The sequence below is a fragment of the Aplysia californica genome, unplaced genomic scaffold, assembly GCF_000002075.1.
Source record: "Aplysia californica isolate F4 #8 unplaced genomic scaffold, AplCal3.0 scaffold00027, whole genome shotgun sequence".
NCBI lineage: Eukaryota > Metazoa > Mollusca > Gastropoda > Aplysiida > Aplysiidae > Aplysia > Aplysia californica.
In genome coordinates this window covers 418,553-445,441 of record NW_004797297.1, presented here as the reverse complement: position 1 = coordinate 445,441, position 26,889 = coordinate 418,553, and the positions used below count along the sequence as shown (strand labels likewise).

Below are 26,889 nucleotides of genomic sequence, written 5' to 3'. Positions count from 1 at the left end.
AGCCTGATTCCCGGTATGGACTTCTCTGTTGACATCCACCCCTTAGCAATCATATGACCTTATACAGTTGCGAGCGCCGTAAAAACTCTACTTAAACTAAAACTAAATAAAATTAAATACCGGGGATAATAATTGTTAGGAAACTTTACAAAACCTCGAAATAAACGAAAGGCGCAGGGAACGAAAGAGAGGAGATCATCGACACTGGAGTTGAAGGATAGGCCTAGATTTACACTTTTAGGATTAAAAAGGAGATAACTCTATGGGTTGAAATTGAAGCATTGACATAATAATATGCCCATTTTGTTTTCTCTGACTCTGACATGTTTCCAGTTCACTAAAGCAAACACCTTTAACTGATTCAATTTGAAGCAAAAAAGGCAAGAAGGAGGGAGAGAGCACACAAATATAGCAAAACTGGTTTAGCTCTTTTTGGGGGCATAAGTGTTCTCCAGCAAAGTTTTAAAAGGATGCGAAGGGCGGCGGCCATGACAGTGTGCAATATAGCAGTACAAGTCTATGGCTTGAATACAGCCGTGCCGTAAACAGAACATCGCAACCAAAATGGCTGCTGCCGGTGTTTACCTTCTTGGGCTCTTCGGCCTTCTGTTGCGCGTAGGCCTCAATTTCACCCACCTACCATCGTGGCTCCAGACGCAGAATGAAGTAGTGACTCCTCTTACATCTTGGAAAAGAGGTAACATTTTAATCACCTTCAATAGATCTAGTCTTGATCACGATCTTTGAAAACATTGTGGAATGACTCAAAATCTGAAGTTTCCCGTTAATTTAATTAAAGGAATACATAAAGGCCGCCTCTATTCTCACCCAGGGTGAGAATAGTGCAGGCGAGTCTTTTGGCTGGTGCGCGTTCACCGTTATAGCCTAGATCTAGTTCTAGGCCAACAAATTTTGCGTTCACCCTAAATCACAGAATTCTACACTGTGATAACAGAAAAATTGGAGAATTCTATTCTGTGCCGTGAACAAACGTTCCATTACAACTGTAGCCTACTAAAAGCGTACAATTTTGTCTGTGGGCAGTGGAGAGAGAGAGAGAAAGAGAGAGAGAGAGGAGTAACGCGATAACTTCCGGGCAAAACAAAATAACCCTAACCCAACCCCCTACCCCTACCCCTAGCCCTCTATTCTTCTCTGTCTATTAGTGGTCATTCGTAACGGAAGTCCTCCCAAATTAAATAGAGGGCCAGGGGTAGGGGCACTCCTGTACAATTGCGGTCCTGTTTGCACAATCACTCTAGCACAGACCCAGCCAGCATGATTATGGCGGCCCAAAATCCATTTGATGTCGGACAAACTTAATGTCCGCTCCCGGCCCGCTGCTGCCGCTGCAGGCGGCTGGGGCTCATTTGCACCTTCTGATTCATATCAGCCCTACATCGGCCCCGCCGTCGGGAGTGATGTCGACCCCAGAGCGGCTACCGACCTATCCATCTATGCCGCTGTCGAGCTGATGTAGGATTTTTTATTGCCGTTGTATGCCGATGTCAAACCGATATCGGTCCTAGGTCGGAGTTTTCTTGCCGATGTCAACCCGATGTCGTGCCGTAGGCAGATTTTTATCGCTGTACCATTCAATAGTCTTGATCACGATCTTTGAAAACACTGTGGAATGACTCAAAATCAAATTACTTAACTCTTATCCTGCGTCTGTGCCCAGATGCGTATCTTATCAGCAACCGATTACGTCGGACGTGCCGGGCAGGCCACCGGGGTCACTCAGTGTGTACTGTTGGTGTACAGTGCGCGCGCCGGGAAACGTGTGTTTTCGCCATGAATACTGTGGGAGTGTGTTAACTGATGATGAAAATAACGCTCTATCCTTCATAGCTTTCTATTTATAAAGTGTTACAAACACATGAATAACACCCTTTCACAAACTGATAAGACATTACGAGTAGTTACGCCCATTTGAATAACCTTTCTGGACGCTCTTGTTGTTATGACTGACCTGAGATTCGAAAAGGGATAATTTATGTCAATTTCCGAATGTTTTACACTCAAATTGTTCTCTGTGAGCAATTGCCAAAACGTGAGACTCTCTTGAGACTCAGTGGTGCAAAAAAAATTTTCTTACCAATTTGACTCTCTTTTCTGTCAGTCACAGATTGACATTTAGTGCTCATATTCCTAGAGTATCAGAGCAAGGAGATGTAGGGTTTTGGAGATATGGGTCTATTGGTTTGGCAACTACTGTATTTCTTGTATGTAACAGTGATGACAAAAACAGAAAAGCAGCAAGGCAAATTATAGACTTTAAATTCCATTTGTTTAGTAAACAAACACTTTGTACACTATGAACTCCATTCATAATGGTAATATGAATGGCAAGCTTTGTAACAATGACGCAGTGCACAGAACATGTCATCATTGTTATGTACAAGAAAGGATACACATTGGACATTATCATTGACAACACATCACAATAGTGAAAGGCTGTACAAATACAGTTATCAAAGCCTCAGTACCAGAAAAACACATGTGTAAAACAATTTTTTAACTAATATGAGGCAAAAGCACAAAATCAATGGAGCTGACTTGTACATAACAGTGATGACAAACATGACTTGTACGTAACAATGATGACACAATGTACAGGAAAAGACAAAAGTCTTGCCTCTAGAGATAAAAGCGCACTTTAAGAATTAAAAAAAAAACCAGGAGAGGTTTCTTTTGCTTTGAAACAGATATCAGGTCATATCAAAGACAGTAGACGATCACAATTATGTTGCTAATTATGACAAACAGTACTCGTACATAACAGTGATGACAAAACATACTGGGAAAAGGTAAAATCATGCCTACAAAGAACAAATTTGCACCAAGAGAAACACAGATCAATAAAAAGGCATATTTTGCTTCTAAATGAATCTTGCATGTATGAAATATATGTTGAAAACTTATTGATATTAGCAATTATGAAAAATATTACTTGTACATAACAATGATGACACAATGACACAATGTATTGGAAAAAGGTATATCATACCAACAAAGAACAAATGTGTATTTTTGAGTTAGACAGATAAACAAGGACATGTTTGTTTATTTGTTTGAGTAAAGAGAGCACACATTACTTTAAAAATGTTTGCTCTTAGGACAATGTAATTTCTTGTACGTTAGTCAGTCTTGTACGGCTGCATGACGACACCCCAAACGTCATCACTGAGCACAAAAGCTAAATCTATAACCACAGAAATGATCCATCTCTCGAAGTTTGTTCACACATCACACTCTTGTTCCAGGAATCCAGTGTAAGCACCGCAATTTCACTAAAATATTCAACAGAGTAGCCTAAAAACACGCAAAACAGCCCAGTACGTCACATTCAACTCAAAATTCTTGTGCGTCACCGGACGCTGAAGGCAATGACTACTTTCGTTTTTCTGTTTCCCCCGTTGCTTCCGTTGTTCTGGGGACGCGGGTAAGGGGAAGTCACTCAAGAAAACAATTATATCCGGGCACTTTTGATGACCCGTTCAAAACAAAAGTGGGCGAAATTCGGACTTCCGGCACGTCGCAAGTTGACGACAATAACGGCGAATGTTAAACAGCCGACCGAAATCGTAGATCTAGGAACCTGATGTTCCTTTCGCGCATCGCGGCTTTTGAAGTATTGAATAAACCTCGATAGGCAAAGAGATTTAACCAGCTACGGTGATTCTACTGAAAAATAATGGTGTTTTCTGAAACACCTAGTCCGTGACGACATGACAGATGCACAAGTAATCCGAATTGTTCGTCTATTTGCAAACAAATGAACCGATTTCTTGAGCAAGTTAACCTTTCTCAATGACAAATAACATAGGATCAAAGCACACGTAAAAAAAACCTACCCAAAAATTCTAAATTTTGGACATTCTTGGAGGTTTGCATTGGTGTGCTCAAAATGACACTCCAGGAATCACTAAAAAATGAACATTCTTGGCACAAAATTTACAAACTCAAGATTGTAAAGCTGACAAGGGGTCTGAAACTGCTAATGCAGGTTCTACATCCTATATTTGACATGTGTATAAGTTCTGGAGGAATAAATACTAATGCATCACATTTTACGCACACTAATGTGAGATGTGTGTGTTTTTCCCCACGTTTTGGCAATGGCTCTTGTACCTGCACAAGGGTATTCAAAACTATCAAACAAGCTCATTTTTTATCAGGTAGTATCATTTCATACAAAATCAAGCTCATTTGAAATATTTTGTACAGAAAAAAGGAAGTCTTGTTTCCTGACTATCCTTTCAAGCTCCTCATGTCTAAGTGGGTCAATTTCTTCTATAATTTCATTGGACGAACATCTAGAGCTATCAACTTGGCATGTTTTGAATGAGACGTATGCCTCGATTACGAACCAACGCAGGTGGTTCTAGAAGAAGGCCACAAACGCACACAAACTCAAGCAGACTGACGCACACACACTTGACCTGCGTGAATGGGGACCCGAATGACACGTAAGAGGATGCGCGCTGCGCGTGCGCTGAGCCAGGAGCTACACTGACTCGGGACCAGAACGCAGGCGAGGTGCCGAAATAGGCTTATCGGGCTACATAAACCCGGCTCCCGCAGGATGAGGGTTACTTTAATTAAAGGCCACCTCTATTCTCACCCGGGGTGAGAATAGTGCAGGCAAGTCTTTTGGCTATTCTCACCCGGTGCGCGTTCACCGTTATAGCCTAGATCTAGGCCAACAAATTTTGCGTTCACCCTAAACCACAGAATTCTACACTGTGATAACAGAAAAATTGGAGAATTCTATTCTGTGCCGTGAACAAACGTTCCATTACAACTGTAGCCTACTAAAAGCGTACAATTTTGTCTGTGGGCAGTGGAGAGAGAGAGAGAGAGAGAGGAGTAGCGCGAGAACTTCCGGGCAAAACAAAATGGCGACCCCCGTTGTTCGGCTCTATTCGAAAAGTGAAATAGCCATAGCATCTTTGTAGTCGATAAAATTAGCTTACTTTTGTGCTATAACGTAATCTTTTCTTTGCTTTTATCCATTTGATCATCCACATCGATAGAAAGTATTCCAAAATTAGGAAAAACAGGTTTTGTTTCAAACCGGGTGAGAATAGCCTACGATGGCAAGTCTCACCCAGGGTGAGAGGTCGATCGTATTTCTATTCTCACCCCGGGTGAGAATAGCCACTTCCTTAATTAAAACAAATTAATGAGGCCGAGAGATTAGATCTTCTTAGGATTTCCACCGAATGGGCGAGCAGACAGCTCATTGTAGATCTAGTTGTTGATTCGGATCTCATCAAATTTAGTCACACTCACTTCATCCACAGCATCACTCATCAGGAACAAATTTAGCTGTAGCACAGGCTACTGTAATCTGGGGATGACTTCCATAACAAGCGACCACTCTATGCTGAGTGAGACCGTAGAAAAGAGGGAAGGACTTCCGTAACTAGTGACCACCCAAACAAACACACAATAAAGAAAGAGACCTAACCCTAACCCAACCCCCTACCCCTAGCCCTCTATTCTTCTCTGTCTATTAGTGGTCATTCGTAACGGAAGTCCTCCCAAATTAAATAGAGGGCCAGGGGTAGGGGCACTCCTGTACAATTGCGGTCCTGTTTGCACAAATCACTCTAGCACAGAGTACTAGATCTAGTAGCAGGGTTGGGTTGATTTAAATCAGTTGATTTTTTTTATTTAAATCAACTTGATTTTTATCATAAAAATCAGTGATTTAAATCACTTTTTGAAAAATTTATTTTTATTCAGTTTTTACACATTTCAACTTTCAGAATTCCTTTCCTTGGTTTCATAAAACAGATATAAGATTTAGTAGACTAATATAATCATGCTTAAAAGTCTGCTTTCCCCCCCTTTCACTGTAAAATTATACAGTATTCAATTTACTTTTTTTCCATAAATTGAAATCAGAGCTGGGTTGATTTAAATCAGTTGATTTTTTTATTTTAATCAACTTGATTTTTAAAATAAAAATCAGTGATTTAAATCACTTTTCAAAAAAATGTATTCAGTTTTTACATATTTAAACATTCAGAATTCCTTTTGTTGGTTTTATTAAACAGATATAAGGTTTAGTAGACTATAATCATGCTTTAAAGTCTGCTTTCCCCCCTGTCACTGTAAAATAATACAGTTCTCAATTTACTTTTTTTTTCATAATTGAAAACCAGGGTTGGGTTGATTTAAATCAGGTCGATTTAAATCAGTTGATTAAAAAAAAATTTTAATCAACTTGATTTTCAAAATAAAACTTAGTGATTTAAATCACTTTTAAGAAATGTATTCTGTTTTTACATCTTTAAACATTCAGAATTCCTTTCCTTGGTTTTATAAAACAGATATAAGGTTTAGTAGACTAAAATTTATAATCATGCTTAAAAGTCTGCTTTCCCCCCTGTCACTGTAAGTAGTAAAATAATACTGTATTCAATTTACTTTTTTTTTTCATAATTGAAATTAGCATTTTCTTTTTCTTTTTAGACAAACACAAGAGCGCGCACACACACACACTGTAATAAAATGCAAGTTTATCAATGCATAATTACCCCCCTCCTTCCTTTTGGACTGACATTTTCTTCATTTTTTGTCTGTAGCCATAATTCACTGATATAGCAGATTAAGGCTTTCTAAAATTGCAGTTGCTTAAATTAATCATTAGTTAAAATAAAGACAATGCATTATGCACTAAAAGAACTTACTTTTAGCCACCAAAAATCCCAAACTGTGTCGACATTTTTTTTTTAATCAAAAAAAAAATTTTAATCCGATTTAAATAAACAAAATCTGATTACAATTTTTTTTAAAGCGATTTTTTAAAATTTTTATTTTAACATTTTTTAAAATCACCAACCCTGACTAGTAGAGGTATCAATACTGATATAAATGGGCGGTGTCAATGTTTTATCAGTAGATCTAGCCTACAAAATGAGCAGTGACAACAACTTGTTGTTTTTAACAAGGCAAAGGAGGTTTCAGGGGGACCTAACAAAAACATGGGGGTTTCAGGGGGGCATGCCCCCCTGAATTTGACCATAATTTGATGTTTTGAATTAGGTTTGATAGGCTATCTCTCCATATCGGCCAGCGCATAAAAAAGTAATCATTTAGAACCTGAAGTAATCGTCGGTAGGGTCAAAACTAGTATCCCCAAACGGGACCGCAATTGTACAGGAGTGCCAGGGTAGGGGTAGAATCTAGGGTTAGGGTTAGGTCTCTCTTTTATTGTATTTGTTGGGGTGGTCACTCGTTTCCTTCCGTAATCTGTAAAAATAATGAATAATGGCTTTTAGTTACAGTGCATTTTATCAGCTTTAAAAAGAGATCAAATATTTTTAACTCTTATCTTCAAAGTTAATCAGCGCGCTTACTACCAGAGCCTGCGATTCTAATCTACTGGTAAGATCAACTTCCTTTATAATCAGCATTCCCTGCGATGCTCCTGGGCCTCCAAGGTGGCTTAGCAGTCAGAGCGGGTGCTGCTGGAGGTCCTAGAAATGTATCTGTGTGTTTTCGCCGTGGATACCATGCTATGGGGCGAGGGTGTGTGTCAAATAATCAATAATGAAAATAACGTCTTATGTTTTATTTATAGCACACTAGCTTTCTATAAAAATAAATGTAACGAATACTCATGAATAACCCCCCTCTCGTAAATTGAAATGTTACGCACAATCTGGGGTTCGAAAGGATAATATAATAATAATAATATTTAACATATAACATTTATTATAGCGTATTTTTAAAAAAAGTAGCTTAATGCACTTTACATTGGAATACCCATTTTCAAAACTTTCATACTACACGTGGAATCCTGTTATAACGAGATCGAGGGGACTGGTGCGAAATTTCCGTTATTGCAGGATTCTCGTTATAAGGGTCCAGTAATAAATTCTATGGAAATAATAAAGTAGGCCTAATCTATGAGTTTGTTTTCTGTTTATTTCTTTTTGTTATCTCCCCTGATGATAATTTTTATTTCAACATGACCTCTAGGTCATACTTGATCAAAAATCGAATCAGGTTTCTTTCTCTAGCGCTAGCGCTAGCTCGGCATTGGCGATCAGAAAGAAAGGGCTCTAGGCTAACTCGCCTGCTGTGTTGTCCCCCACCCCACCACACCCTCTGGTGCATTCCGTCGTCTGCTTGAACACGTCACACATTCGCTCCATCCATCATATCACTGTGACCTCTCCATCCCCGCATCGGAGAAGTGAGAGGCATGGTAGGCGTAGATAATCTAGACTAGGCTGGCCCATCACGCGATGCATTCTGATTGTCTGCGCATGCCACACCTTCCCGACTTGTTCGCTTTGGCCTTCATTGTTGACACGTGGGCTCTCCCATTCTTTGTTTCGCTAGTTCACCAACAAGTTTCTCAACTTTCGAGGTTTTACAATCAATATTCCACTATAACCGACTCGCGTGTTAGTCTGATTGCGCTATATATATATAGCAGTATTTTATTTACAAAGATAAAGAAGGGCAAAGACAGGGTTTTAAAATAGTGTCTTTATAACAGACTTCTCGTTATTTCAGGACTCGTTATAAATGGACTCCACTGTTCTTCCTTTCTTCTCATGCAATATATATATATATTTATTCATACACACACACACACACACACACACACACACACACACACACACACACACACACACACACACACACACACACACACACACTCACACACACAAAGGTATTCAAATAATTGGAGAATTGCTTTTCTGTTTCAGTTGAAGAAGGTTTTGCACTACAAAAGCAATTAATTTCCCCATATTCTGGAGACATTTTTCATGAGGTAAGCTCTCAGTTCCAATTTATGGACTTCTAATGTTTTTCTAGAAATACTTGCTGTTTTAACAGTAAAGTGTTTTGTTATTTTTTTTAAATATTGTCTACTGTACTTTGCATCGGTTAAGTGTGAATGATTATGTGACTTAAACAAAGGATATAAATTTTGTATGGCTTTCTTCTACATTGCATATAAAGGAAAAAGAACCTTTTTAACGCCCAATGTGATCTACAGGCTTCTACAGTTTTTCTAAAATCTCAAGAAACAGAATACACTTCTGTGTAAAATCACATCAATAGTCTTACCCTTTTCATCTGGTGAACATCATCATCAATAAGTGCATGTTTGTTAAAAAGTGAAAACAAAAGGCAGTGTCATCTTTTTTTGTCTGGTCCATGCTGTATCTCTAGATTTCTGTGATGGGCTTTGTCATAGGTGTGCTATTTGTTCTATAATGTGCAACAATTTCTTTCAATAATACAGTCCAGCAGGGATAACTCAAACACATTGATGATTGACAGAGATGTGTTCAACACATGTCTAATTGGGGTTCATGATAATGAGACATTAGCAGGGAATGGCAAATTGGGAGAGCTAGTCGTAGTTTCGATTTATTTTCATTGATCGTTTTATCTGTGCCCGATAGCAGGTTACTGTCTATTTTTTAGAAATTCCTAGATTTCTGTACAACGCACTTAGAATCACTCTGCTAAAGCTGTTTTAATTTTATCCTCCTCAGACACCTCTAGCCTTACAAGCTTTGAAAATAGCATATTATTTTCCATGGAAGGTTACAGGTTTCTTCTTGGTGAGTGCACTCCTTTATTGAAAACACAGAGCTTCAATATTGTAATGAGTAGATGTGAAAACGTAATTTAAAGTTGTTTTTTAATTCCTCAGTAAATATTGCATAGGAAACATTTCTAAATGCAGATGTCGTATGTACTGTTTAAAACTGCAACTCTTTTTGGCTAAGGGGCAACTGCATCGCTTAATGAAAGTGAAGGCAGTGTGCTTGTATATGGTCCTCTAGTTCAGTTATATTGTTTTACACTCTTTCCAAAGTTGTAGAGACTTGTACTTGGAACTGCTTTTAAGATTTTAGACTATTATGCATGTTTGTCTTTGGTTCTCTTTATTCCGCTAGTTTTTGGATCTCCTGACGATGATGTTTCTGTACAAGACCTCAGTTGCTTTCGTCAGACATCTAGTAAGTTCTGTTCCCAAGGGTTGTTTTTTTTGTATTGACATTTGGAGCACTTGATTTTCTCTGAGATCGTATTTTAAAAAAAATAGAGACGAACCTGCCTTAACGGAAACCTGTGTAAAATGGAAACCTGTCTTAACGGAATCTCCCCCCCCCCCCCCCCCCCCCCCCCCGTTATATTCCTCTTTAATTACCTTTATAAAACGGAAACCTGTACAACACGGAAACGGAAAGAAAAATCCGCTCCCTTCTGAGGGCTTCACCTACTTAAGACGGAAAATGCTTTGCCGGCTCAGCCTTGATATGAAACAAAACTTGCTAGTTTGGTTCCACCAGCTTAACGCCATGGCCATGCCGCTAGGCCAGAAAGGGGAGTAGGGGTGCAATTTGGGAGTAGATGTTACCCCATAATGTGAGCCCTGAGCGATGCAGATGGTCAGGGTAGTGTGGGTGTGAAATCTCACGAGTGCCCGTGAGAGTGCTAGACTAGCTAGCCACTACGGAAACTTTCTTGGGTAGCCAGAAACCAGAGGTGTGAAATTAGACTGACCAATGCCTGCCGCCCTGATCGTACGGCCAGCCGAGATAAGAATTCCTCGAATTTTTGTTATGATGGCAGTGAGGGGTGGAATTGGTTGACTGTGCTTACTTCGATGGGTGGGACTAAGGGTGGAAGCAAAGGAGATGTTCAAACGTTTCTGTTTTTAATTGGTCAAACAGTGGTCCTATGAAAGGCAAGAGCTGGTGGTAATTGGATAAGTAAGACTGACGCATGTCATTATCAGACAGGATAGCAATTGATAAGTGTGAAGTTTTGACCACTGCTTGCCGATCAGACTAGCGACCTTTGATCCCACCGGCTGGGCCTTTGAACACCCCCCCCCCTTCCATCTTTCCCTAAATTCCCCTGTCTAAGAAGGAATTTTTTACTTGTTCCCTTGCGATTCCGTTTTACACAGGTTCAACTGTACCAGCATTTGGGGCATTGCATTTATTGGAAGCATTGTGCACTTTTGGATTTTTAGAAATTGTTTACCTATTACACAATGAAGACAATTATTTATGTTGTTTTAGTTTTTATTGTGATTCTGTGACTAATGATAGAAGAGAGTGTAAGATTGTTCTGCATTCTCTTGTCTGGTCCCGGGGAGAGTTGACAACAGGATAGGTAAATCAGGGTATTATCCTGGGTTTTTTTTAATATGTATGCTTATACCCACAGAGGTTCTTTTTTTTTTTTGTAGTTCTTTGGCACTGCTAATTGTTAATTTCTGAGTATGGCAGTGAAACGTTAAAGTTTTTTTTTTCTATATTAGAAAAATTAATTTCCATTGTGTCTTCCCTGAACCCTGCCACAGATCCAAGTACAGAATGAAGAAAAGAAAAAGTACTCCACTAAAGCAGAGTCTATCATCCTTACCACAGACTCTCTCGCCTGGATACCCACCATTGTGCTGGCGTGGTCAGTTGAATTTTTTTTCTTCTGAATTACCCACTGTATCATGTTCATGACATAAATTGTAAGGTTACCTACCTCTGGGATGTGACGTAGTTTTCTTTTATTTTCAAGGATAATTTGTTCTTGTGTGTGTGCATACGTGCATGTGCGTGTGTGTGTGTGTGTGTGTGTGAAGAAAGGTACCACAAAGCACATTTGCTGGAACTGAGTAACAGGACAAAAATCAATTTTTACTTACTCCGGAGTTCTATTAGAATGTTATTGTTGAACCATTTATTTTCCAACATTTACAAGGATTTGTGTTTATTTTACGCTAAAGTGTATTTTCAAAGATTTTTGTTACATAAATTATCTTTCATAATAACAAAAATTGTGTGAGAACATTTTCCACTATTCATTAATAATAGTAATGATAGAAAGCATTTTAATAGCGCACATTCCTGCTCAACAGCAAGCTCTGTGTGTTACACAATCTTTATGATTATTTCAGCAGACCTGATAGCCTTTTGAAGCAATCCCAACTTCCTGAGAAGCATACAGTTCAAGCTGCCATTTTATAAGCTCCAAAACACTAATATACTGACAAGATCTTTTGCTGTCTCTGGTTGGGTACCATTCACATGAAAGTGTCTTTCGTAAAGACACAATGAGCATGAGGCTCATTGTGTCTTTCGTAAAGACACAATGAGCATGAGGCTCATACCCCCGAACCTGCAACCTCACGATTATGAGTGTCCTCACGATTACGAGTCTGGTAGCCTAAGCAAACTCCATCACACTGCATACCCAAATTTAGGTCAGCTTGTGACCTTTCTTGAGCTGTGAAAAGCAGATGAATGAATCAGAACTGTTAAAGACGGTAGTTTTGCGCATTCATACCCTATTACACTTCATAAGCAATGAAAAGCCTCAAAGCCACTCTTTGATATTTCTAGCTTTGTCTTTGACTACGATTTCTATGACTCATTCATAAAAATCAACCTCTTCAAAGCTCGTATCAGAATTTAGGTCAGCTTGTGCTCCTTTCTTGTGGCGTTGAGTGTAGATGAATACATTGACATTGTAAAGGAAGGGAGGCTCTGTGCATACTTACCCTTTGACACTTTGATTGTTAGCGGAGCAAAGTTGTTTTGAAAAGTTCTAGTTCTATTTGACAGTGAATTTGCTTTAAAAACATTCTAATGACACATTGAAATTGTTCAATTGTATTGAACGTTTTTTTAAAAAGTTGCACTTTGAAAAGTAGCTGTGTTGTCAAGGGTTTCGGAGACATACCCCAGGACTGGCGTATTGATCTATATTCATTTGGTGAAGAGTTTGATCAAGATCTAAGGGAAACTTGAAAGCCATTTTTGTCAAAACTTCTTTTCCCCACCCTGCCCAACAATATCATCCAGATCTCGCAAAACAAAGTACTGAAGCTATCTTGAAAATTTTAAAAGCAAGTTGTTCAGAAATTATTTTTGTATCAGAAAGTGCAACAAAACGCAATTCATCAAAATGCGTCATCAGGTACCTTTCACCAAGCACACATGCATATATGTGACTGTAAGTTAATTTGCTTGGTGGAGGGGCGGGTATTTGGGTCGGCTTGTTGATGGGTCAATAGTTGTATTTATCGGCTGTGCCCTTTTCAGTTTTTGGTAGTCATTTCAAAAGAACTTACGATAATTAGAATAGAAGTACAACATAATAGTCTTCATCCAAATGAGCAGTTCTCAAAGTTTGCAGTATCTCATTGTTAAACCTCTCAGATAAACTCAGTCGTCAGGGTTAGATAGAATTTAGAAAGAGGGTAAAAGGAATACTTTGAAAGTTTTGATTGTCTGTATTCATTTTTTTCTACAGTTATTCTTTGAACCCTATGAGCATCATGACAACTCTTGCCATGTCAACTGGAGCTATCAGCAACTTGACAATAATTCTCACATTCTATTATCTTCTTCAAGGTAAGTTGCTCCAGAAGCAAAGTGTTGTTTTATAGACAGTTGGAGTTATTTTCCATCCTACAGCTTTGTCATCTTTAGGCAGAGCAACATATCTGACCAAATGTTTGTTTTAAAAAAATTCCTTTGGTGTGTTACATTAGTCTCAACCATATCCTTCTTGTGCCTATGGTAGAATGACATATCTACATCTTAAATAAAAGGTTTCTACCATGTTCGGAAGCTTTCATAACTATAGACAGGCTACGCCTCAATTTTTTAAATTTTTTTTTCATTTTTCTCAAAATCATGTAATGTGCACTTATATTGCTTTGCCTTTGGACAACAAAGTTTATATTTTATTGAGATACAGGGTAAGGCATGAATTAGTTTTAAAAAATGATATTCTTTTACAGATAATATTTTATTTTGATTCTCCAAGCAAGACAAACCCTGCTTAACAAAATAAAATGAAGAAAAATACAATACTTTGGTCACTTAAAATGACACCAGACCATTGTGAAAGATATTCTTGAAGGGAGGATGTGAGGCAGGAGAGCCAGGGGTAGACAAAGAGTAGCGTGGATGGAGAACATAAAGACATGGACTGGCCTGGGTATAGCAAAATATGCAACGGTAGCTCACGACTGGAAAGGTTGGAAGGTCATTACACATCAACCTCTGAGTCAGAGATGAGACCTCTAGGTATTCCAGGTATTTTATTTTTGAGTGTCGTGAACCATGTGAAGATTTACTGTCCTTTTGAGCATGAAAGTTTAATTTTCATACACCAATGAAAATAGTTTTTTTTACCCGTGACTTCTAAAAACAGTGGTTTATTCGACTGCCGGGAAAAAGTGCTCAGCAAGAGAACTGAGATTTTTGTAGAATACGTAGAAGATGAAGTATTATGAAGAAAAACTGATTTACATTTTGATGACAACATTCATTTAAATTATTTGTTAATCTCTCATTAAGTGCTTTAAATACTTTTTCCCCCCCAGGAAACAGATTACTCTGCACATTTTTCCTTTCCGTGTCAGCGTATCAGTCGCTGTACCCTCTTATCTTCATTGTGCCAGTGGCGTTGTATTTCTTGAAGGTTGGTTTTTTTGCAAGGCATGTGTATTGAAAAACATACATTTTGGGTACATTAGTATTCTTGAATGGATTAGTTGTCACCACATAGGAGAGAGAGATGCTAAGAGTTGATAAGTCTTATTGATAATTATTTGTGTGCGTTTTCTTGTGTTGGTGAGAGAAGTGCGAGTGAGTCAAAACATGAGAATGAAGATGGTAGCGATAGGAAAAAATGTTGTTTACTTTATTTTCTTATTTTTGTTATTGTTTTTTCTTAACAGTTGTGTCTGGAACATTTTTGAAATGCTATACCAGGTTTGCTTGATCAGGAGTCTTCATAACATTTTGATCAATAAAACCCTCGTACTTATTGCCATTTTCTTTTCATTAGCAGACGGATTGGAGGACTGCAATAAGTTAATGCAGTCCGATTCTTTTAATGAGAAAGCGTCCTTGTAAAACTTAATAGATTAAAAGCACAAAAGAAGTCCAGTAAAATACTATGTGTTATTGTAGTACTTTGAACTCTTTGTGCAAACAGGTATTTCACTCGAGGTAGTAAGATGATATTGCATTGAACAGCACGTCATGAAGGGTTTGTGCCTTTCCAAATATTTGACATCTATTTTTCATCATTACATTTGAGAAGCATTTCATTTCTTTTTCTTACTCGTAATTTGTTTCCAGCTATCAAGACCGTCAATGCCATCCCTAGTCAGTGTGCAGGCTGTCTCCAGTTATGTTCAGACGTGTGCGTTATTCTTCTTGTTCAGCGCTCTGTTGATTGGACTTTCTTTTGTCTCTGAGGGATCCTGGGAGTTTTTGTACTCCACATATGGTTTCATGTAAGTTCTTTTGGAGAAATAGTGCTCTCCAATTCTCTCCTTTCATAGGAGATTAAAAAGAGCCTATGACCCTTATTTGTTTCGAATTATGCAAGGTGGGTATATTTTGTTTTGACTGTAATTGAGGGGTAGAAACCAAATGAAAAATGTCAGTGCCTCTCATTTCAATTAGATTTTTTCTGAATTTCTACTGAATTCCAATTAAATTGACCTTTTTGCAGTTGCTGCTTAAATGGCTATTTTGCTTCATTACCAAAGCAGTTTTAAGGTTCTCTGGACATACCCACATCATGTTATGAAAGGATACAATGAAAACATATAAGAAAAAAATGTTTTGTAATGTATCAGCAGTGCATGCATAGAATGTTTGATTCAAACTAAAGTAAAATATGACAGATTCCTGAATGTTGCCTTTATTTTTAGATGTTTTTATCTTTTCTGTTCTTGGGGATTACTAAACTTACCACAGCTGTTAAAATGATATCACTCCATGTCTGATTTTTTGTTTCAGAATGTTTGGACAGTTTTTATTTAAGGTTTACATGAAGGGTCTACTAATCAAAATGGTAGTAATGTGTTTACAGGGTTATAAAGCTGAAACTCAAGTCTTTGTTATGGCTTTACAGAATTCCAATGCAAATTTTTCCTTTGTTTTGCAGACTCACAGTTCCAGACTTGACCCCAAATTGTGGCGTGTTTTGGTACTTCTTCACAGAGATGTTTGACCATTTCCGCACCTTTTTTGTTTGTGTTTTTCAACTGAACGCAGTGGTCTATGCAGTACCATTGGCTGTGAAGTTTTCGTAAGATCTTTTAAAGTTCATCCACTTTGTGTAAATCTATGTACTGATTTTTATAATAAATTTTACATTGTCTGATAGATGCTCTTATTTTATTTGTGATGTAAAAGGGAGGGGCAACTGGATAAACATTGGTCTTGAGGCTTACGATTGGATAATAAGTGAAAATGGCACACCTCATGACCCTATGAACTGTGATAGGTCATCAAGGTTAATCAGTTTTTACTCGCTATATGTCATAAACCCACCCAGGGGTCAAGTCGGTTTATTTTAGAGTGGAGGGAGACCATTTTATAGATTGTGACCCTTTACATGGGTCTCCATAGATTATTCCCTGGGTTTGTCGGCTAAGATCCCTCATTTTCCTTGCTCTCGAGCACCGGGGTCTTAATGTATATAGAGAAGTGGACAGAAACAGCTAAGTTTCCACTTTCATTTTGCAATCTCAGGAATGTTATATAAGTTTTGTTTCAATTTTTATTTTACTTAATTAAATTTTTTTTAATTGAACCGTTTAAAATAACAAGTACCTGTCCTTCATAAATGCCCTATCCAGAAAGCAACCTGTGTTGTGTTATGAATGATTTAACAATATCTCTATCAGTGATACCAGAGAGTATTTTAGATTTTAAATATTGAAACATTTAGCGTCTAAAGTGAACTGAACAGAATTAATTTTTTTGCTTCATGTCAAAATGTTTAACTTTATGTCAGATTAATGTTTTCATCAGAATATTGTGATTTGGGGGAGGGGGGCGGGGGGGGGGGGGAGGGGTGCAGATTACCCCCTTTGGAAAATTTAGTTTGGAGCAAACCTTGCCTATGAGCAACCAAAGTTTACTTCCCAAGGGGGTTGATGTGTGGTTGATACCACCGTATAATAATTTTCTTTTGACAGAAGAATTGTTTTTTTGTTTTATTTGTTCTTGTTTTTCAGAGAAAAACCTTTTTTCTTGATGTTTCTGCTCATCTTTGTGACATCCATCTTCAAGTCATACCCAAGCTATGCTGATGCATCCCTCTACTTCAGCCTACTGCCGCTGTGGAAACATACATTTTCATGTAAGTGAAGGATAGATGGTTTGTGGAAACATTCTCAAATGTTGGTGAATGATGAATGGCTGTAAATGGATTAATACATTCTCTAATAGCTTGATGATGAACGATTGTAAAAATACTCCTTTTTATGAAAAAGCCGCATGAATTGTTTGTGGGCCTTCCACAAACAAATACAGTCGAACCTGTCCTGACGGCCACCTCTATAAGACGGCCCCCTGTACAAACGGCCACTTTCCATTTCCCCCCTTGCGGTTTTTTCTATATAATTTAACTGTGTAAAACGGGCACCTGTCCAACGCGACTGCGGCCACCATTTTTTAATACACAACCCCTATCACACTAAGCAATAACCCCTGTCTTAGACAGCCACCTTACTGACTCCATTATGTTTTGTCATAAATCATGCATTGGCCCCTGGCATTGTGGGCGAGCCGCCATAATCCAATCACCTGTCGTTGTTGTTAGGTAGTCCCTCCAACCGATCATGTTGCATAGGCCCCTCCCACTGTTAACCAATAGGTAACAAATTTTCAGCTGCTGGTGAGGTAAGCGTGTGATCCCTCATAACCTATAAGCCCCGCCCAGAACTCATACACAAATCGTAAGTGAGATGAATGGTCACTCTTTACCCAGTCTGTAACAAAGTAACAATGGACGTCAACATGAATTTGTGACAGAAGCGTCGCTCATTCTCCGAGTGGTGGCGACCCATTTGTTTGTTTTGCCATAGCACTCGGTCCACCTTGTCTGATATATTTCGTTTTATTGTCACCCTTGCACAAAAGCAGCAACAAAATTTTTTAAAGAAGAAATGAAAGAAACAGTGAAAGCAGCAACAACAACAACAATGGGGTGACCTCAGAAAGGGAGGGTTTGTTTTCTTCATCTTGATCAGTCCTGCGTAAGACGGCCACCTGTCTTATACAGCCACTTTTCTCCTTGAGAATGGGTAGCCGTCTTACACAGGTTCGACTGTAGTCTTAACAGATTTGTTTCAACATAATGCCTTCTTTTTAGGTATTGATCCCAAGATTCATGTAATGTACTTTGGTGAACTTAATTTGAAGTACTTGAGATTTTGGTCTTTTGAGACAATGCCACCCTGAGAACAATCTCAGTCCATTCTATTATAACTTGGCAGTGGGGAAAGACTTATCAAGGAAGTTAACTTAGTGCTAACACCTTAAAGCACAGCCAATAAATAATTTCTGTTGATTTATTTTAGCGGAGGATGTAGAATAGTGATTACAAGGATATTGATTTTCAAAATTTTGAATTATATTTCCATTCTTGTTTGGGGTTGTTTTTTTCAGGCATTTGGTCAAGATATTCATTTTGTCACATAGTTTGTGCCTTACTAAAAATTAACTAAGGGATTTCTTAGAACCATTTTGAGATCTGACTTTACATTTATTCATTGCTAACAAATTGTTTCTGAACAGTAGTGTAAAATATGGCTATTATCCATGTTTTTTGTGTTTTTTTCAAAGGAGTTTCAATGAAAAAGGAATAGCTTGTTATAAGGGAGAAAGAGGGAGAGAAGAAAAGTGTCCATTTTAAGCATATGTTGATAAATTCCTCTATAATTACCTCTATGAAATGGAACTTGTCCAAACGTGGAAACGGAAAGAGAAAATCTTTCCCTTCAGAGGGTCTTATCTAAGTTGGAAAAGGCTTTACCTACTCAGCCTTGTTTACTTTACTTTACTTTTACTTTTCCGATCCAGCGGCCATTTGGGTTCTAGCCCTTCGGTCTGTCGATATGGCAAAGAATTGACAGGTTTTAATCAGCTGTGCTTTGTCGCTGTATAGAGTGTTTCCGATGTCTGGGGAGGCAGGTAGGTAGGTGCTACGTAGGTCACAAAGTGCTGGGCAGTTAAAGAGGTGGTGTGGTACTATTTCATCCTGGCAGTCGCACAACGGGCAGTCGGGTGGGGTATCCTTGCGCTTCCTATTAAGGTAGGAATTTAGTGGTATGTATTGTGTTCGCAGACGAAATATTGTGACTTGTTCTCTTCTACTCAAGGAATTTATTGCATCTTTAGAGTTGGGGGCTGTCATGTGTGCAAATACAGTTCTTCCAGTTTTGCCCATTGCCCATCCATTCAGCCACTGTTCCCTGGTGTTGCATTTGATGATGTTCTTGGCTGTCTGTTGTGATACTGGGTTGTGAGGTTGTGTTTGTGATGCTCCCTTCTTGGCAAGGGTGTCTGCTCTGTCGACTCAGCCTTGTTTCAAACTATTAAGTTTGGTTGGTTCTATGGGCTCTAACCATGCCTCCAGGCAAGAAACGGGAGTAGGGGTGTAATTTAGAGGTAGATTTTACCCCATCCATGTAAGCCCTTAGTGGTGCTAATAGTCGGTGTGGTGTGGGTATGAAATCTCTCCAGTGTCTGTGAAAGTGCTTGTGTGGAGCTCCTGTGTGAAAACTTTCATTGGTAGCCAGAGGTGTGAAATTAGTTTGACCAATGTCTGCCGCCCTGATCGTACGGCCAGCTGAGAAAAGGGTTCCTCGAATTGCTGTTACATGCATAGGAGGGATACGATTGGTTGACTGTGCACACCAATGGGTGGGGCTAAGGGTGGAAGCAAAAAAGTTCAAACATTTCTGTTTTTGATAGTTCAAACAGTGGTCCTATGAAATGCAAGCACTGGTGACAATGGATATAAGTAAGACTGACGCATGCCATTATCAGAGAGGATAGGGCTTGAGAGGTGTGAAATTTTGACCACTGCTTGCCGACAGGACAAGCAACCCTTGATCCCACGGGCTGGGCCTCTGAAACCCTCCTCCATCTCCCCATAAATTCCTCTAAGACAGAATTTTTTCCTGCCTCCCTTGCGATTCCGTCTTACAAAGGTTCAACTGCGCTTGTATATTTCATCTTGCTCTGTTGCACGTATTTAAATTGTATTTTGATGACATAACTTTCTTCTTTTTTTTTTTTTGGCAATGTTTCAGACATGCGTAACACTCTGGTTGTTGGAGGCATGTACGTGTGTTGTGGTGTTCTAGCTCCAATTCTCTACCATCTCTGGATTTTTGCTGGAAGTGCCAATGCAAATTTCTATTTTGCAATAACCCTCACATACTCTGCAGCACAGGTAAATTGATCATTACCTCTCCTTTTTTTTACCCTTCAGGAATAGAAGAGAGAAGTGCTTTAAAAAAAGAAAATGAGAATTTGATTTAACTCACTTCAGACGGGTCACACAACAGTTGCGTGACCCCCGCCGCGACGCTCGCGACGGGTCACACGAGCCCTGCGTGACCAACTTTGGAATTTTTTTTCGCTCTACAAATCACGCACGGATCGCGAGACCCGCCTCGTACCCTTGTTTGGCCAAGCCTGAGCTACTTAGACTTCGTTTCGTATCTCTGGGGCCGGTAGTTTTTAAGTTATTGAAGGTGAAGGACAGTGACCCCAACTGGGGTTGAACAGACCGGAACTCGCGCTTTGTTTTTTTCTATACAGCTGATAGTAATCCGACAGTCGCGTCGTAGTAACGGTCGAAGAAGTCGCATGAACCAGAATCACATAATTTCGCCGTTTTCTATATTTCTGTACGTTTTACTAGTTTTAGTGTCTCAGTATATGATGTGTCTAATAGTTAGGATCCTGGATATGTACCTGAACACGGCCCGAGTCGTAGTTTTAGGGCTAGATCTAGCACTAGATCTAGAAAATCTAGATCTAGTACCGGTGTTGTTTTTCGCGCAACGAAATCACAACGCCGTGCCGTACATCTGTCTATGTATTTTCAGTGTATGGGTCTGAATCAATGCACAGACCAGCTTTTATATTTTCACCAAACACTCGCACATGTATACAAATCAAACCAGAACACTTTGAACTTTTATTTTTGTTGTAGTGAATTTCATTCCACTTGTCACGTCTCTGGAAATTTTTTGGAAAATCAAATTCATGCCAATTTTTAAAAAATCGTACAAATTAAAGTATTAAACTTAGACAACTTTGGTTTTTTGTATTAGATTAGGCTTGAATGTTACTTTACTGTGTCAAAAAATCATTACAATAGGGTAATTCTGAGAGTTGTGGTGATTTATTGAAATACCCCCAAAAACGCCAGTCTTCAACGCTTGTGACTGGTGAAAGGGCCCAGTCGCAAGTGAGTTAAGATATTTACTGATTTTTCTCAATACGAATTGTTTAACACATTACACCCTAACTCGCCTGGCTCCTCCCTGACTCGCCTTGACGAGACTCTGAGGCCAAGATTTTGATTTGCATAGTTATTGAAAAAAGTTTCTTCTTTCGTTTCATACTGAAACGGAATTTTTCGGGCCAGTAGTTTAAGTATTATTAGAGCCGATAGAAGTGCGACCAGGTTACCGACACTTCGTAGGTGTCTCGACTTGTTGAAAAGCAACACTTGCAAAAGGAAATAACGATGGATTTGAGCAAAAACAAGCATATGACAAATCAGATGACTCAGATTTTGATGAAAACGTTGCAGCAAGAGTTTGGGGCGATTCAGATTGATCAGACGTAGAAAATCTAGAATTTAGATCTAGGGCCCGACCGCGAGAGTGAGAGTGACGGGTCGGATACCCCGATTGAACTAAAGTTAAAACATTTCCAACAGTTTGCGCATACATAAAATTATATTTTTTTGAAACTACTTTCATCGCTTGTTTTAACTTTTATTTTTTCAGGATTTTTGGAATTTGTTTAGTATTTTTAAAATGTGTTTTTTAAAGGCTTGTATTCACAGGAGGTGGGTTCCTTCCCCTTGCTTAGGATCTAACAATGGACTTCCCGTCCAGACCCTTAGGTTGTGGTAATGTGTTAAATGGTTTTGAAACTTGTCTGACTCAGAAAGAAACTCACTCTCTTAAAAAAAAAAAATCCAACTTTGTAGCACAATTTATTGAAAAAAGAGTTTGCTTCTTGCTATCCGTACGATGAATGCTATGAAAATGAAAAGAGGGATATCGAAAAAAATATAATCGCTAGAGTTGATTGGTTCTCATTTAGCTGGTGTGATACTTTGTTTTGATATTTTGATTTGTTTCTTCTTTCAGATTTTCCTTGTCACAGACTTGCTTTTTGCATACCTTCGAAGGGAATATGACCTTTACAATGGAACAGAACATCAAAATAAGGATGGCTCAAAGGCACAGATAATTCTGGAATGATCTAATCAATATATCATAAATCATCAAATCACACCTGAGCCTGTCTCATATCCAAGACTTGAATAGATGACAGGAAGAGAACACTTCTATTACTTCTATGTTAGCTTTATTTTGTTCTGATCGTCAATCCTTCAGTTTCCTGTTCTACTTCAGTGCCCTTATTTACGATTTTCATATCATTCTGTTATTTTAGTTACAAAGAGCATTTATCTCATCACTGCTGGATTTAATACTATAAACTATAGAGAATGGAGGCTATTTTATGGTTTATTTTTTAAATCAAGTGTAGCTTTGTCAACAATATGATGTGACAGAATATAATATGGTGTTTTTCCTGTGGTGTCTGTTTTATTCAAAGATCTCTCTTATCCATAAGGGAAACTGTCTGTTTTTTCTATGATTATTGATCCAAAAGTTTCCAACTCACTTTTCTTTGGATGAATCTTCTTGTGTGACCAAAAATTGATTATAGCTAATTGTCATGGTTATATGACGTCCCCACTGTTCTGCTACTGTTCACTTTCAGTGCGTAAATATGTTGATCTATGTGGTGAACAGAAGAGTGATATTTGGGAAAGTCCTCATATGGCCGAAGTGTTCACATAGACGTGTGTTTCTGCCATGTTAGGTTGGTGCTAGATGGATTATGTGCAAAACTGTTTTCCTTCTTTTATGATTTCATTGATCGAAAGATTTCAAAATTTTGATGGCTTGTGGTTAAAAAATGTTGACGCCAGAAGAAAAAAAAGTAGTGCAAAGTCATGCTCTGAACTGTTTTCTTTTTGCAATTTGAATTAGGCTTTTGAACTGTTTATTGAGGGACCTGAATAGTTTCTAGGACTGCTTGTTATTTGACATATATAGTACGAGTAACTTTTGTTTTGAATTCCACTGGTCCAGTCATGTTGATTCATAAAGATCTCCATGGCTAGGTACCATATTATTACATGATGTATGTTTCACCTTTTCTTTAGGGAAGGGGAGAGGGAGGGTTAATAATGTGTTCAGCCTTGCTTTTTTTTCTGATTGATTCTAATGTTTTATTGTTGTTGTGCATTTTTGTGTGTTTTTTTTTAATTTTTCAAAATGTTTATGATACTGTCTGGAACATGTGTGCAAATGCCCCCATCAACACAATTTAGACCTTTAGGAGGTGGGCTGCTTCAATCCCGCCTCTCAGGGACACCCAAGGTGAGTGGGATACAGCTTCCTACCAGGAAGACGGAAATGCTCAATGAAATAGATTTCCCCATTGGGTAATTGAACTAACAAGTTTTATTAGAATTTAAATGTTGCTGTGAGACTGTGACCTTTCCCAGTGGTCCTGTGTTATTTTGTTTCAGACAGCCCAGAGTATCGAGGCAGGAACTCGATTCATGTGTTTAGTTATAGCTGCCACCGTCTGGCCCTCATGTCAGTTCACTCACCCTTAGTCTTGTTTCTTACAAAAGGAGTGTAAGAGTCTATTAGAGTAAAGTTTGGCACATAAATCTGTCATTTCCATAGACTGAGAAAAGTGATGTTTTTCTGATAATTTATTTGGCTGCTTGGATTTTTTTAAAGTGATAAATGCAAGCTGTTATGAATGGTTGTTTGAATGAACTATTCATCTTACCCTGAGACACAAGAGAAGGGTTTGTCATCATTGTCAGGGAAATGTGGAGTGACTGATCATGTGATACTTCTGGTGCTGTTCTTGAAACTTATTTTTACTCTCTAATTGAACCCCTTCCCTGAGTAAAGCACTGGATAAACTTGTACATTACAGTACATGCCTCATGTCTGTTGCTGTATTTCAAGGGGCCATGGTGTTCCTAATTCCCATTGTAGATTCTTTGGAAACATTGGAATATAAGGCTGTCAGTAATTTTCCTGTGTGTGTCATTTATATTTGAGAAGGTTAGGAAAGTGGATGACTTTGAAGTAGAGTTTGTGTGTGAGCTCCTTTTGGTGAATGTGTGCTCTGGGCTCTCATGCACTGACAGGATGATGCTAACATATTTATATATGAGGCAGTGTACTTATTGTAAAGATGTGGTCCCAGAAAACGTTTGCATAATTAAGAATAGATGTGCTTGTGTTAAGATGGTGTGAGAGGTTTTTTTTTGTTGTTTTTTTTTAACCTGAAAGGGATTGATTTAGAAGAATGCATTCCTGTCTTTACAGTGTTCCTTTGATTTTCCGACATAAACTGACTGTAAGATTTTGCTTTGTATTTCATTGGATTCCATTGAGAGTTCATAGAACTTGTTAACAGAAGTTCTGAGTTCTATTTATTCGAAAAAGTCTTGAGGTCTGTTTGTGTGAATGAATCCATTCCTCAACCCTATATCAGGATGTTTGATTACAACTGTGTGACAAATCATCTTTAGAAGCTGTGACTGTTATTTTAAGTAGAGTGTTGAAAGTCTGATAAATGGCTAGTGTGAAAGTGAGATTTGGGCTTGTAATGTTTTTGATGTAATTTGCTGCTCATTATAAGCTAACATGTTGAATGTGAATGATTTTTTTTTGGTATGAATGTATAGCCTATGTTTACAATTGAATGTCTGTGCTTTGTTCTTGAATACCGTAACAGTTTATTGCTCCTGAAGATGCTTTGGACTGAGAGAGCTAGGGGAGGCCTATTTGTTTGTATGATTAATAAAAATTCTGTTGTAAGATTAGTAAGAACTAACTTTCTATTCTTGTTCAGAAATAATTTTTTTAAATAGATAGATGTGCTATTGTCTTTTGTGTGAGATTCTGAAATAAATAGATGGGCTACAACAATGAGGCCACTTGTGACGATGACAAGTATCAGACTCAGACAGAGCTGGTTACGATCAGCGTCAGTTGAGATCAGTTGAGAAAGTTGGTTGTTTAAAAGGCAGTCTGCAGGTTTAACGTATCAAATAAAGAGAATTGGTTGAAAGTTGACAGGAGTGCCGTCATTTGGTTGACACTTTGTCCTTCTGGGCTCTAAAGTGATGTCTATCTGATCTTTGACTTGTTGAGATCCATACACGTGGAACTAGACAATTCTCTATAAGTTTTGATACAATGTAGTCATTTTGTTAATAAGGCAATGGGATGATGAGATCTTCCTAAGGCTGGAGAGGGCTCTCTATCGCCATGACATCTCACATCAACACGAGTCACTCACTGTTTTCGTCAGCTACGAAATTTGTAGGGTCACAATGTATCAGTATCAGCATTCTTTTACAGTGCAGCTCTGATAGATTTAGAAGACTTGAGCTAAATCAAACAGCAAAATTAGTGATTGAACCCGTCTGTGTATGCTGTATTTTTATGCAGTGATGCCGTGACATTTTGGCTTGACGTTGTCCAGCAGCTGAAGAATATTAGTACTTCCCTTTCACATATAGGCATGAGCCTTGATTTTTTGCTGGGCTAAGATTGACTGGTAAATGCGAAGTTCACAAGCAGCCTGGCAGGGATCAGGAAATAGCCGCCTTGTATAATGTCACGACGGTCTCTGACGACTACACACGAGGGAAAAATTATAATCTAGATCACATTTGTGAACCTCAGACTTAGGAATTTTTTTCAATTGATTTTTTTGGGAACTGTGTTAGTGTTACTAAATTAGTTCAAGAAATGAAATTCCATTCTTTTCAAGGCACTACTTTTTTCTAGTCGAAATGGTGCAAGTACTGCTAGGGTGTATGGAAATTCGAACTGTCAAAGTATTTTCTGTTTCGTTGTCATTAATTAATTGAGTAATGTTTGTTCCCTCTTGAACAGATCAGAATGCCTGGTTACTTGTGTTCTCTTTTTACCATGAGTTGTAGAAGCTCAGCAGCTAAATCCATTTAACTCGATCCGCATAAATATGTAACTGTCGTAGAAATTTTACGCCCCCATTGACAGTATAAAATATCATTCAGGAGGCGGGCTGTTTTGACCCTGTCTGTCAGGGCCAACCCCAAATGAGAGGGATAAAAATGTCCCAGCAGAAAGATGGGAAATACTTGATAAAAATTGTACTCACAAGGAAAGGAACTCGCATTTCCTGCATTTGATCATTTGGATGGTGGAGCACCCAGCCACTGTATCACAAACACAGGTAACTCACTCAATCCTTTCACTCAGAGATGTTGATGTCAATGAGGACTGAAGGTATTGTTTGTGGACCAGGCTCTGAATGAACTATATTACTATTAGTGCTCTTGATGTGCCAGTTTGAAGTTTGTATACTTTTTCTTTTATCCCAGTGTGCTTGTAACAGTGACTCACTTGGCTTCAAAACCTTCAGCTCATCTACTACTACCACCTGTTGGTTTGGTGCTGCTCTCCCCCACAATTTTTTTCATGCTCAACGGTATTGAGCTATGCAAAGAAAAAATAACTTGTGTGGAATAAAAAGTGCTGTTCCTTGCACTTCGATTTCATGGTAGGTTGCACACCACCACACGGGTTAACTCACTTTCCATGAGTCCATGCTCACACACCTCCCCCCCATGGGTAAGTCCTTGAGTTTGTCAATGTCTTTGCATTTTGTGAAAGTTGCATTGAATCAATATTATTATTATTAAACTATCTTCATGTGATCA

At 38.5% G+C, this 26,889-nt stretch overlaps 1 protein-coding gene across 1 annotated transcript; it reads left to right on the top strand.

Moving 5' to 3' along the window:
* Nucleotides 1–528: 528 nt before the first annotated feature.
* On the top strand, nt 529–26,889 carry LOC101847309 (phosphatidylinositol glycan anchor biosynthesis class U protein). Its single transcript, XM_005091208.3, has 12 exons — nt 529–697; nt 8,739–8,803; nt 9,537–9,605; nt 9,945–10,007; nt 11,363–11,466; nt 13,312–13,412; nt 14,393–14,490; nt 15,156–15,313; nt 15,973–16,116; nt 17,051–17,175; nt 20,135–20,277; nt 22,220–26,889. The coding sequence occupies exons 1-12, from the start codon at nt 565–567 to the stop codon at nt 22,331–22,333; spliced, it is 1,317 nt and encodes a 438-aa protein (XP_005091265.1). The 5' UTR covers nt 529–564; the 3' UTR covers nt 22,334–26,889.

Bases quoted from the DNA above. Each gene is read 5' to 3' on its own strand.
- LOC101847309 (XM_005091208.3), top strand. From the start codon at position 565: ATGGCTGCTGCCGGTGTTTACCTTCTTGGGCTCTTCGGCCTTCTGTTG. The intron at 8,804-9,536 runs GTAAGCTCTCAG...TATCCTCCTCAG, and splicing joins CTGGAGACATTTTTCATGAG to ACACCTCTAGCCTTACAAGC. The intron at 17,176-20,134 runs GTAAGTGAAGGA...GCAATGTTTCAG, and splicing joins GTGGAAACATACATTTTCAT to ACATGCGTAACACTCTGGTT.